Genomic DNA, 13,547 nt, shown 5'->3' with positions numbered 1-13,547 from the left:
AGACTAACCACTTTTAAAATCATCAATGTGGTGTTTCAATATATTTAACAACTCCTTTTATATTCATTGTAATCAATGGAATCAAACCTGTAGTAATATGGACTGAAAATCCATCTTTCAACTCAAACCCTACCATGAATCATCATAAATGAGGGAGAGAAAGGAGGAAGAAGGCACCATAAACTTACCTTAGGTGTTTGGGAGCTTTAAAATGTCGACAATGGAAGCCAATACCATGCCCTAGCAGAGCCTAAGTCAAGCTCTTCATTTTTCTCTCCTCCTCTTCTTCTATTTTCGCACATAAAACATAACTAATATATTAAAATTTTGGCTGTGCGCTGTAACACACGCTACCCTCTACCACGGCACATGTCATAAAGGAACCCATTGTTCAAATTTATCCCTATGCACCACGACAACCTATCCACGTGCCGTGACATGTAGCACAGAGGACAATTCTTCACTTTTTCTTCCTTTTTCCTTGCCTGGGTGGCCCGCTATCGATTCAGAACTACTTCTAGGGCTGAAATCACAACAATAACACCAAGTTAAGTCCCTCTAGCCACACACCTCATTAACTCACTAATTACCCTCATTAGGTTAATAAATCAGGATTAAATTTTTTCAAATGTTACATACACAGGGTTCAAAATTATGAACTATATACATGGGGCATGAAACGAAACTTAACACTAAATAGATACTAGTATAAAGCATTGGCATATAGATTTAAATGGGTTAACGCTATTAAACTCCCTTAAATGTTAGACTTTTCACATATTTGTACTTTTTTTTGTATCTCATCTCATTTTTTTGTTTAGTTGTTGAATAATATTTTCATATATAGAAAGTTTTCTTCTGTAGGAATAAGGTGTATTTTTGCTTTTGAATTATTCTCCGAGGAGTACTCAATGTATTAAACTATTCATCATTACAATTTTGCTTCTAAAGTAATCAAAACATAATATATTTGCCTTTAACATTAAATATTTCAACATTGACTATTAAACATATTGAATTGAGACTTTAGTTTGATCAAAAATACCACCAATTATGCTAAATGAATCCAATTTAAGTTGCATTTTTACTATTAAACTATTCTTTAAGAAGCATTCAGTGTCCTAAACTATTTGTTATTGTAATTTTGCCTCTAAAATAATTAAAACGTAACATATTTGCCTCTAACGTTAAATACTCAAATGTTGATTATTAAAAATGTTGATTGAGATTTAAGTTTGACAAAAAATGCCACCTTTCATGTTAAGTGAACTCAATTTAAGGTGCATTTTCAAACTATTTTTCAAGAAGTATCCAATGACAGAGTTAGGAATATATGTCAACTTGGACCATAAGAGCAGGCCCATATGAGTTGACGAAAATATGAGTTGGGTTTGGTTCAACTCTTTTTCATGAGTTGGAAAAATCCTAATCCAACCTAGCTCTCGTGAGTTGGTAGGTTAAATGGTTCAACCCATCAACTCATTTACTATTTTTTATAATTTATTTTAAAAAATACTTAATTGAGAAGTTCTATTATGATATTTCATGCAATTTAAAAAAAATTACATCATAAAGTATGAGATTGATCAATTTCATTATAATTTATTCCAAACTCTACTTGCCTTGTAGGTTTCTTTGGTGCTAAAACTCTCTCCGTTTTCATTTTTAATTTTTGTTATAAAATAATATGGGTTAAATAGACTAACCTTAATGCATTAGAGTTAACCCATTTGAGTCAGGTTATCTAATCCGAGCCATAAAAGATACATTTTTATATGGGTTAATATTTTTCGAACTCAATCTGACCCTCATAATAGGGTATCTAGGCCAACCCATATCCTCAACTCTACCTAGTATTTTCAACTATTTGTTTCATAATAATCTCGCCTCTAAAGAACTTAAAATGTAGAAAAAATGCACCTTAATTGTGATTAATTGGCATGACATGTGGTATTTTTTGTGAAACTTAAGTCCTAGTCAATATTTTAACAATCTACGTTAAGGTACTTAATGTTAAGAGCAAATATGCTATGTGTTGATTAATTGCTACAACAAATAGTTTGAGATATTAGGTCCAAGGTTGCACAAAAGTCTCCCTATCTTGTCCAACTTAGTCCAGTTTGAACAAACTTAATCTGGTCTTGTCTTATTAAAAAATGTACTTAATGGTCTCACTTGATCAAGTTTGGTCATAATATGAAGATGGGCTGATTATACTTCAGTGACGCACGCAGCAAATTACAAAAATTTGCCTAAATATGTGCCGCAAAATGCTATATTTTTGGATCTCTAGACTTATATTGTATTCTTCACTTTAAATTATATTGTTTGGAGTTTGTTTCCGCATGCATGTTTTAAAATTTGGGTCATTTGCTTATATTGAACACTTTGTTGAATTTTATGAATTCGAGTCTTATGGATTGTAATTGAAATGCTTTTATTTTTGTTGGAAATTGTTATAATTAGCTTTTAATATTTTGTGATAAATTTTATATGATTATAAGTATTTTTGTCATGTTCATTGAGTTTATGAAGTTGAAATGAATTTTGCCTTTCATAGAGGAAAAAAACAAAGTGAAATACTGAACTATCTTACTCAATTTTAGGTTAAGCTTGGACCAAACCAAATTATAGGTTATCTAACTCAATCCTTTATATGAAAGAGACTAAACTTTAGATTAAGTCAAAGTCCTGTTCTGTTAGTCTTTTGTACAGTCCTACTGAATGCTCATTGAAAAATAGTTCAATGATAAAAATACACTTTGCCTTTTTATTTAAATACTATGTAGGCAGATTATAGGGAATTGACATATAAAGAGTCTCTGGACTTTAAGAACATTATTTACATAATCAATGTTCCTAAAATTTTGAAATTATAAAAAAATATCATAATCTTTACTAGAATAAAAAAATTTCCGAATTAATTTTTTTTCAAGTATTACTCTTCCATATTTTCAATACTTATTTTTAGCATTTTCAATACTCAATTTTTTAGTAGTCATTTTAGATATTTTATATACTTATCTTCCATTTCAGTATTGAAAAGAATTAGAAGTAAATATAATTTTTTCAGTACTAAAACTATGGGAAATGAGTATTGAATATATCTAAACTTGCTATTGAAAAATTGTAAAACCAGGCACTGAAAATGTTAAAAATGACTATTAAAAATACAAAAGATGTGTACTGAAAAAATAAATAAATAAAAATTTATTTCAACTAAGAACCATGTACTTTTTCTAAAATTCCATGATTTTTAGGGTTCTTAACTGTAATTAATGTTCATGAAAAGTCTCTAAATATTATTTTCCCAAGATTTGAACTTCTCTACCATAAATTTTCTTCATATATTGCATCCAGGATCTTTTTATTTTAATCAATTTACCATATCTGTGCATATTTATTTATTTATTTTTGGATAAATCATATACACGTATAACTACGTTTTGGGAAAAAGCAAAGGGCCCATCGTGACTCGGTCCAATATCCACCTCACCAGGAGCAATGTATTTTTTTTTTTAAAATGAAAATCAAATCGTGGCGACAAGTTTATTTAAATTGATAAAATGACAAACCGGATTACAATCTGATCCGTTGCATTTTATAACTTGATTTGTTTAGGAATGGTCTCCTTTAAATCACGTACTGGACTAAACCAATCAATTTTCCTAAGAGTTGAAGGACATCGAAGTTGACATGGTCACCGTTTTTCCAGATATGTAACTTAGTGGACCATTTTTATATGTTGAAGTTAGTGATGTCTTGTTATATGCTGTTAATGTACACAAAACATCACACACATATCAGTCGCCTCATAACAATATGGATTCGGCCTTGATAAGAACTTGGGCTTGTAAGAAACACTTTTTCACACAAAACACATGAATAATGAATATATAATATAACAGAAGATACACGACGTACCCTTTTATTACTCTCCAAGTGAACAAGAATGAAGTCACCCAGATCGAAACAGAAACAGAATGCAGAAAACGTCAAAAGCAATTGGAGAAGAAGAAAACTTCTCAGTTTTCCTGTGAATGTGATCCGCATGTTACGTACTTAGAACTGATTCTTAAAACACTCAGGAGCCATGTGTCCATTGAATCTCTTGAAATCTCTGCAATAGTCATAAATCATGTAGTTCTTTCTGACCCAATCCAGCTGACCCATCTGGGCATGACTCAGCTTGCTGTACCAGGGATTAGTCCACCAGTTTGCAGCGACAATGGCCGAACACTGACTGATGCTGATTGGTCCGTTCCACTTGCAAGCCCTTGCTCTAAAATGGCGAAGCCTGGCTATGAACGGAGCATCATTCCAATTAGTCTTAACAAGCCCACCTCTAGTTGCCCAATCATCTGCATTCCATAGAGTCGTATACACCTTCATTCCTTGCTTGTTTGGATAAGCAATGCCTTCTTTTTCATAGTTTCGGAAGACTCGAAGTGGGAGGCCATCAACATACCATCTGAGATAATATAATTAACAGTGATATCTTCAACTTGAAGGTACATTTATTTATTTATTTATCTATCTTTTCTTTGTTTTGGGTTCTGGGAAAGACGTTTATGACTTACACAATTTCTGCGGGATTCCAATGAATGGTGTAATTATGAAAATCAGCTGTTGGATCGAACCAGAGGTAAAATTGTTGCTCCCTGTTGCCTATTCCTTGTGTATATACGTTCGTGTGGACAATGTAAGGTTGTCCTGAAATGTTGCCTAGGAACTCAAAATCTATCTCGTCATGCTGGCTTCCCGTGGAGGATAGCTACACAAATTTTGCGTAGTAATGTATCAGATTAACACTTTTACATATATGCGAGACCCATACAGTTAAAAAGCGCTCTCATTTTCTTTTCTGTGGATTTTTTAGATATAGACAAGAGAAATTACGTGTGGAGATCGAATGAGACCATTTCGGTCTAGTGAACTTACGTAATAGGCTGTAACTGTTCCAGCGGAATTACCAGGTACCATTTTGATTAGCATTTCTATACTTCCAAACAAAAATGCTTTCTTTGTTTGAGCAGCAGATCCTGAAAACAGAAGGAAATACAGTTAGAAATGGGAAGCGAGTACTGCTCCGAAATGGGGGAAACAGACACTGGAAGGACACCAAGTCCTGTTTCTGTAGTCAGAAACAGCCTAACTTTCAAGCTTCAAATAGTGCAACAAGTCCTTGTTGCAGCCAAGGTTAGATCCGTTATTTTTATTCAAAAGGAAAGATGTTGCACCTGAAGCTTTATCTAACACAAGCTGAAGATCTTCACCATTGGCCTGAATCGTTGCGTGTTGAAGACCCCAGGTGATGAACATGCTATTGGAGAGCTTGGAATACACTAAATCCAAGTTGAATGCAACTGCAAAGATAAAGGAAGCTGCTAATATTTCATTGAATTTTGCCATAATGAGAACTCCACTGAACAACTTTTTGGCCTATGTTGGTCACAAACTTGGATGCTATGGATCGGGATGGGAACGGCTTTCTATATATAGCTATACAACGGCCTGATAATATCGTGTGTGTGTGTAGAGTTATTTTGGTTTCCGTGTGTATTGACCTTTTCATAGGAATTGACATTGGGACATTCATTGTTTCTGAATGAAGGGGAGCCTATAGAATTAATGTCAGGCATCATAAATAAGTTTGGCTCCTGATTGTGATACCCACTAGCTAGTTTTGAAATTTGATGCATTTATATAACAAGTAATGTTCCGAAATTTATATTCAAATAAGAATGAGATATATAGCTGGAAGACTGAATGTCGTGCAAAGAACTAGTGCAACGGTGCTTTCCACACTTTGAGAAATAAGGAATTAGAATTCAGGAGAATACATACAGCTGTGGACGTGCACTCCTGACTAAATAATGCACTTAAGCCGTGTAAGCGCACAATATTGAAAGTTCTATTGCCATTCGTGTGTGTACACACACGCTGGCCTCCTGGGCGTGTATAATTTTTAATTAATTGCACGCGGTCGCTGATGATCAGGATGAGAAGGTATAAAAGTCAATGAACATACCAAAATTTTCATTTACCCATCAGCTTAACACGTTTCCCCTGAGGAATAAGTTGTATTATATATTATACTAATTGTGAACTTTTAATAAGTAATGATGGGTTAATCATTAATATCAGAAGGAAAGGATTATACGCGTTTTAATTGAAACTAATTTTTTCCTAACTAGTTAAAAGTGTTCCATTTATGACTGTTCATGTGATCAATTGATTATTAAACTCTGCGTTAAATTCAAACTCTCCAGCGGATGAGTACGGGGACCATGGGCTGGAAGATATGAGAGGGGCATATCGTGGCCTCGTACACTGTATGCATGGGCTAGTTTGTGTATTTGCCCCGTGAAAACACAAAGAAAAAGAAAAATCAAATTCTCCAAAAGTCTTAAATAGGTGAGACAGAGTGAAATAGTCTACCTATTATGTGTGACTAATACGTAGAAGTCGGGAGTGTTCATGCGATGTGGGACAGAACCGGGATAGCCATATCGATCTAGTATCTTGTCTTGGAAAAAGAACGAGACTTAATTTTCATTTTGTGTACTGTTCCTTTTCGAAAGTCATTCTGTCTCGTTGGACAAGACAAGACTGGAAAATCCCAATGAAAAAGACAAGGAATGGAAGGGGGAGTTGAAAAAATAAGAATTAGGTAACTAACCACAATCAAATTGTTTAATAAAACTAACAAATTACAGAACTAGTAACACAAGAAACCAACAAAATTTAACTTGGAAGTTTGGTAAATAATTTTAATTCTAGCTAGACCTAGAAAATTCTGATAAATGAAGTTTCAATAAATAATTATTTTTTCAAAAAAAGTCAATGTAAAACTACATATAAACAAAATTGCATGTATCTTTAATTTAATTAATAAATAAATAATATAAATACATATTCAGGACGGAACGTCCTGGCACTAAAACTGTTTCTCATCCTATCCCATATTGATAGACGACACTCATCTGTTCTTTTTTTTTTTTTCTCATCCTTTTCACTTTTTGAAGTATCCATTTTTCCATATATAATCCATGAGACCAGATAGGGTTGTAAAAAAAATAATAAAAGGTGTGAGAAAATTTCACGAACCTAGCCAGTAAAAAATAAAAAAGTTGCGCAGAAGCCTTACAAAATGTATGAAGAAAAACTGAAATAATAAATTAAAATTGTAGCGGACTTGCTCCGAACAGAGAATTCGCATTTGTACGTCGTCGTCGTTCATTATGTGGTCAAAATACAAAAATCAACGATATGCATAACATATATGTAACATTTTGAAAGAATGAAGTATGCCTTTTTAACCTCTTTTAAATCATGTGAGGGAGAAAGGAAGAGCACTACCTTAGAAGCAAAACCAAATCACCAGAACAATAAGGACGGATGCTAAAAGTAATTCAACTTTTTTCACACCCCGATTTGCACCCACAGTCCCTTGCTAGGCACCCCACGGTGCACAACAAACAGTAAGTAGTACCCTGGTGGAGCAACCTCTCCCGACGCCGGTGCCATCGAGGTTATCGTGTACACCCCTCCGGCTCCGACGGTGAGAGTTTCCGGCGGCAGCACCACTTGTCTCTGATTCATAGAGAATCCATGAGTGGTAAAAGGCGGCGCATACATCACCACCTTAATATCATTCTTGGTGAAAGTCGCGGTCCCGTCGGTCACCGTGAAACCAGTCTCAAAGGTCTTCTTGTAATTCAATAGTTTGGTGGATGATGCATCGACGATCACCGGCCGAAACCCGTCAAGAGCTGGATCAAGATACGGAGGGGAGAAGTTCTCTACCCTTGTCTCCGTCGGGAATTTATCAACATCCCTGTAAGTGTTGTGAGTGTTGCTTCCACTAACCCAGATTTTGCCATTAGGAAGCACAGCTGAAGTTGAGTGATACATTCTGGCAATGGAGGTGCCCGCCATAACCTTAAATCTCTCACCCTTAGGCTTGTCGGGGCTGTAAAGCACCGGTGTCAAATTGGGAACGTCGGCGTCCCACCATGCCGACGTACCGTTCTCAGCACCGTTGATGAACAAGAGCTGTCCATTGGGTAGATTCAAGAGGTCACCCATGGTTCTCCTGGAAGGCATCATTTCAGAGTCCCACGCGGGTTCGCGATCGGTGATGACCATTCTGTTGCAGTCTTGGAGAGCTGGAAGGTATTGCTTGAGGGTCTCGGCTATGTGGAAGGCGTCTGGGGTGTTGCCGCCGCAGACCATGACCTCGGCCGATTCGGCTTTGCCGTCTGCGTCGAGCTTGATGGGAAGTAGGGCGGACATGCCGGAGGCGGGGTAGTTGCGGGACCCGCCGGGGAGGACGGGGAAGGTGCGAACAATCTTGTTGGTCTTGGGGTTGAGGAGGAGGGAGCGATTGTTGGAGAAGACGAAGACGTTTCCGTCTACGGAAAGGTGGACGAATGGGTAGAGATTGTTCTCTTCCAGATCGGAGGTCTCATAGAGGAAAGGAAAGAAATGGAGCTTGTCGCTTTTTTCGCCTTCCAATGGAATGTACTCGTAGCTGAAAGCTCTGCGTCCTCCAACCAAAATGAATCCTCCATCTGCAAGCTTTGCTTGAGTTGCATACCTATCACACCATGCAATTAACATGAACAATTTTATCCATTAACGAATTTGATGATACAGAAGCAGCCAAGGGAGGAGATGTACCATCTATCTTCTTTGAATGTGTTAGGATAATCTCTCCAGGGACAATTGTCGCAATCAGAAAGGAATCTCAAGGATCTAGTTCCGGTCATGAAACCACCAGTACTGACTAGGGAACCGTCAGGTGCAACCCCTCCTGATGAGCACCACGGATCTGTCTCTATCTGTACATAATTACAATGAGCAAGCATGCATGCATGCGAATTAATGATCAAGATAAACTCTACAGGTATATATATGAATGAACCATGCATGTAATTATAAAGACGCATGGAGACTACACAAACCTTGATGGGCCTGACAACTTGGTTAGTTTCAATATCATACTCAACCACGTGAGCCCAACAATCTTGCTGCGTTACATTCTGGGGATCGAGGAACTGAATACAATCGCCTGGTAGTGCCTTGATCCTGGAAATACGGTAAATGATGGTATCATAAAGAATGATCCTGTTATTGGCCATCAATTGCACATGCATGGCGGATACCCCAGTGTTGACATTCAACAATTCCCACATCCCCAAAGAAACCGTCTCAAAATCAGGTTTTGCAGGCACGTCCAGGTTCAAATCTTTACCATCAAAAATAGGATTGTTGGGTCTGTTAATGGGATTGTCCGGACCGAAAGGATTGCTGGGTATGTTAATGGGGTTGTCTGGACCGAAAGGATTGAGGGGAACACCGAAGGGATTGCCAATAGGATTACCGTCGGGTAAAGAATCTTTAGGCTTGAGCAAGTCAAAGGGATCGGGAAGATCGGGGCGGTCGAAAGGGTTGGGATCGTCGTCGTCGCTGTCATCGTCGTCATGGTGATGGCGACGACGATGTTTGTGATGAGTGGCATCTACTGCAGCAAGGAACAAGAGAGGGAGGATCAAAACAATGACCTTGTGCAGGGCTGCCATGTTTAATTTTTTTTTTTTGTTGATTTAATTTGCTTTGTTTAGTGAAGTGGACACTAATGTCCCTGGACACAGAATGTCCCGGTAACGAAAGCGTCAGATTGGTACTTGGTGCTAACATGTTAAAAAAGCTTCGTTACTTCGTTTAGTGAGGCAATGCCAACATTAGTAAATGGTTTGGCCTTGTTTACGGGAGGAAAAAGCGCTCGTAAACACAATTATATGTGTCTGGTACGCAGACCACGACGGAGGCATGGACTGAGAATTTCAGCTCAATTTACACACGCACACCACCAAAAGAAAAACATGCATCTTGGTGCAAGAAAAAAAAAAACTATAATAAAAATTACAGTAAAAAACATAGATTTACGCAGCCGTATATTAGGCATTACTTTAATTAGGATAATTATATAATTTAATTTACAGTTCTGAATGCTTATAATAAGTAACAATATCTTCACTGTACGGAGAGATGGTGGAAGTCATTCCTTTACAAGACGTGTGTTGTGTGAATCATTTTTTTGTTCTTAAGCACACTCAAATGAACCAGTTTTAGCAATCAAGACCGCACGTGTAGTAAAAATTTTATTTTGATATTTTAATAAATTATTATTTTATTAGATACAAAATATAAAATTAAAGATAATTTTATAACTGTCACTATGTTAAAAAATAATTTTAAAATTATAACTGAAAAATTATATTTGAATTATTAAAATCAGTTTTGGATAACTCCGTTTTCAAAAAAGTCCTTTTATTTTAATCCTCTCATTATACAACTTCCACCTGCTATTCAAAAGCCCAATCCACAAAACCTCTGACCCATTCATTACAATATGGCGCAAATTTTATGTGATCCCATGGGGTGCAACTTTAGTCCATCTAATTAAATTAAGGTCATGTAATTCTTTTTAATACACACTTACACAGGCTCCAAATACTTTATGGCCCTTTTTGATATGCATGTTTCAATTTAGAAGGATTGAGATTGATGTTGATAATAATATTGATAGTGAGAGTGGGTGTAGGGTTTTAAAATTATATTTGATATGAAGTAATATTTGTTAGGAATACTTATTTTTACTTTATTTTATAATTACATATAAAATATGAAAAGACTATAACAACCTTAAAATTAAAAAAAAAAATTTGCACCCTAGATCATGAGGGACGACCATAGTGGCACATCTTTACTTTTAGTTTGAATGCTTGAGACGTAGAGAATGCAAAAGTGGATAATAAATTCAAAGTTTGAAACTAAGCAACATCTTCATTAAAAATCTTCATGATCATTAAAGGTTTGAAGATTAAGACCGAGTTCTGCAATAGCAAATCGTCTCTGACATCTTAAATCCAGTTCTGGAACTTTGTTTTGTCTCAGTTTCGAATGTAGCGAATTCGGAGAAGTCGGAGCAAATTTGTGAAGCAGATCATGGAAGACAACTTGAAGGGCATTCTACTCCAATGACAACACCTCTGACTCCAATCTTTCCTCTTCCTCCATCTCCTTTTTGTCGATGTTTTGCATATTTTGATTTTTGCTCCTTCACATTTGTTGAAACAATCTCTATCTTTTATTTTTCATACGTAGCTAAAAATTGATCTCCTCCTCCTTTGTCGGTGTCGGAGTTTTATGTGGGTGAATGTGCTGCAACATTTGCAAAGTTGAGATTGACGGAGGATGAGCACATGATTATATGGAGGAGGAGGGCAAGTCAAATTTGAGTATTTTTTTAAGAGGGTATTTTAGTCATCAAAACTTCAATCTTGAAATTAATTTTGCAATACTAAGGGATGGTGAATTTGAGTATTCCCATCTAGATGGGTCTAAGCAATCTCAAGGTTTAGTAAATAATTCATATCAAGTATGTCAAGGTGGAATTACTCTAACTTAATTCCAATCCTTAATATTCACAACTACGTATCAAATAGGGTTTATGAATACTTTTTTTTTACTATTGTTATTTTAAACATTCAAAATAGTAGAGCCAAAATGGGCTTACTGCCCATTTAAATTGAGGACCAACGAACTCAATTGTTGTTTTTACCGGTTTTTTTAATCTTTCCTCTTTTATTTTTTCCAATCCATGCATCTGTTTATTTCTCCATTCTCGTCTTTGTATTATAGTTCGAGTTCAGGCGCTGGGCTGAGGATTAATTAGCCCATGTAGTAGCAGGTTAAATTTTACTGAGACGCTCAAGGCCCATTATTTTGGCCCAACTATGTTCATGTCATTGCTGTTAACGTTACCAGACGCCAATGAGGCAGAGAAATAGAAAGAGAATGGAGGCTCCATTTCTCATTTCGAACTTTTAATCTTCTCCTTTGATTCTTTTTATAAATTATTTATATTAATTTCATCAACATCATTATTTAAAAATATAAAAAAATAAAAATATATAAAATAACAAATATATATCTATATAACAAATGTAAAAGGTAACGTCATGTTACTTTTTTTTTATAAAATATAATTTTAAAAATATTTTTAAACGTTATTTAAAAAATTATACCGTAATTTATAAATAGAATTAAATGCACTTTTTAAAAATGTGTTTTATAAATAAGACATTAGGGAATAATTAAGCTTTAATAATAATGAATTTTACAAAATCAAGTGAGGAGTTAGGCAAAGATTATACTCATAATTTATAAGATTATAGAATTAAATTTAACTGTTGATGTAAAAATTTTATTAGTGAGCCATTTATAATAATTTTTGTAAGTCTTATTTAAATTTGAAAGCATACCTCAACCTTTTTTTTTTTTTATAGCAAAACCTTTGTAAACCTTTAGAACCTAACTTTTAATCTCTATTTCTCTTCTCAATTTATCTAAGGCGTCAACAAGATCAAACACACCCATACGTACTACATATGAACCATTTTTCCCCTATCAGCGTCAGATCATGCATGCAGCTTTAAAGTTGCGGTTTTCGCGGCGTCGGACGTACGTTGATGGGATAGAATCAAGACAGCAATAATCCCAATTAAGTTGAAAGAAGAGGATGAGGAGGAGAATCCAACAACATCCATTCCAAAATACTGTGTTATTGACGAGAACAAATAGCTCAATCTTATGCGTTATTCTCTTGAATTTTATAAAAATACTAGGGTGAAAATTCGTGGCAATAAATAAATAAACACTTGTTAGTTTTTACACCCATTTCCCTCAGTCAACTGAAAAAGAGTAATTCGAGTCAAAATACCACGTGTTTCCCGGTTATAATTTACTCACTTTTATTGTCGAAATATCTCCTAAAATGATGATGAAAACTATTGTAAAGCAAAGCATCAAATATCAGTCCCGGAAATTTGTTACTGTTGCCTGAACAAATCATTTTCATCCGACTACCCTTTCTTTTTTTCTTTTTTTTTTTTATGTCAACCAAAATTTTTTTGTTTTGTTTTGTGTATTTGCTTGAAACTTGATGAATGGGATACATATTTCATGGTCTACATAGATTGAAGTACAGCTTATTTTAAGTTTTATTCCATAAATTGTAATTGTATGTCAACTAGATTATTTTTTTTCCCATCTATTTGTAAAGAATCTACATTGATTATTGTCGTAAATATAAATTTGACCGATTATCGATTCTCCATAAAAAATAAAAAGACATATACAACAGATCGACATTAATGATCAGTATAGCGAACATAAATACAAAAAATTAAATAGCATAAATTCTAAAAAAAATTGAGGGATTAAATTGAAAGAATTTAAATCAGAGAGATATTATAATTATATATCTTAAACTCAAAATAAAAAAAAATCAATTCCCCATCCTATATGTTCCTCGCTTTATACCTCACTGTTCACCATTAAAAGAGAAAAAAAGCGACCTTTATCATACGTTTAATCCCTTTGACCCATATATATTTTTCCAATATATTGAAGCAGATCAGATAAAGGAAAATTTCAAACTATTGTTGCTTCATTATATCTGGAAGGTTGTTTTG

The 13,547-nt window shown here is 35.0% G+C and overlaps 2 protein-coding genes across 2 annotated transcripts; both read right to left on the bottom strand.

The window, feature by feature from the left end:
• Positions 1-3,880: 3,880 nt before the first annotated feature.
• LOC129295603 (probable xyloglucan endotransglucosylase/hydrolase protein 26) lies at positions 3,881-5,434 on the bottom strand. The gene is made up of 4 exons (XM_054934144.1): positions 5,241-5,434; positions 4,942-5,042; positions 4,581-4,774; positions 3,881-4,471 (listed from the first exon to the last, which is right to left on the bottom strand). The coding sequence occupies exons 1-4, from the start codon at positions 5,410-5,412 to the stop codon at positions 4,063-4,065; spliced, it is 876 nt and encodes a 291-aa protein (XP_054790119.1). The 5' UTR covers positions 5,413-5,434; the 3' UTR covers positions 3,881-4,062.
• Positions 5,435-7,293: 1,859 nt separating this feature from the next.
• LOC129303148 (aldehyde oxidase GLOX1-like) lies at positions 7,294-9,663 on the bottom strand. Its single transcript, XM_054942256.1, has 3 exons — positions 8,970-9,663; positions 8,686-8,846; positions 7,294-8,602 (listed from the first exon to the last, which is right to left on the bottom strand). The coding sequence occupies exons 1-3, from the start codon at positions 9,585-9,587 to the stop codon at positions 7,426-7,428; spliced, it is 1,956 nt and encodes a 651-aa protein (XP_054798231.1). The 5' UTR covers positions 9,588-9,663; the 3' UTR covers positions 7,294-7,425.
• Positions 9,664-13,547: the final 3,884 nt, after the last annotated feature.

Source organism: Prosopis cineraria, unplaced genomic scaffold (assembly GCF_029017545.1).
Source record: "Prosopis cineraria cultivar Desert tree isolate PC_DT_omini unplaced genomic scaffold, ASM2901754v1 PC1, whole genome shotgun sequence".
Taxonomy (NCBI): Eukaryota; Viridiplantae; Streptophyta; class Magnoliopsida; order Fabales; family Fabaceae; genus Prosopis; species Prosopis cineraria.
This window is presented reverse-complemented; position numbering and strand designations above follow the sequence as displayed.

Excerpts from the sequence above, each read along its gene's own strand:
- LOC129295603 (XM_054934144.1), bottom strand. The coding sequence starts at position 5,412 with ATGGCAAAATTCAATGAAATATTAGCAGCTTCCTTTATCTTTGCAGTT. Across the intron at positions 4,775-4,941 it reads GAACAGTTACAGCCTATTAC|CTATCCTCCACGGGAAGCCA; the intron begins GTAAGTTCACTA and ends AAATTTGTGTAG. Across the intron at positions 4,472-4,580 it reads TGGAATCCCGCAGAAATTGT|ATGGTATGTTGATGGCCTCC; the intron begins GTAAGTCATAAA and ends ATATTATCTCAG.
- LOC129303148 (XM_054942256.1), bottom strand. The coding sequence starts at position 9,587 with ATGGCAGCCCTGCACAAGGTCATTGTTTTGATCCTCCCTCTCTTGTTC. Across the intron at positions 8,847-8,969 it reads AAGTTGTCAGGCCCATCAAG|ATAGAGACAGATCCGTGGTG; the intron begins GTTTGTGTAGTC and ends AATTATGTACAG. Across the intron at positions 8,603-8,685 it reads ACATTCAAAGAAGATAGATG|GTATGCAACTCAAGCAAAGC; the intron begins GTACATCTCCTC and ends ATGGTGTGATAG.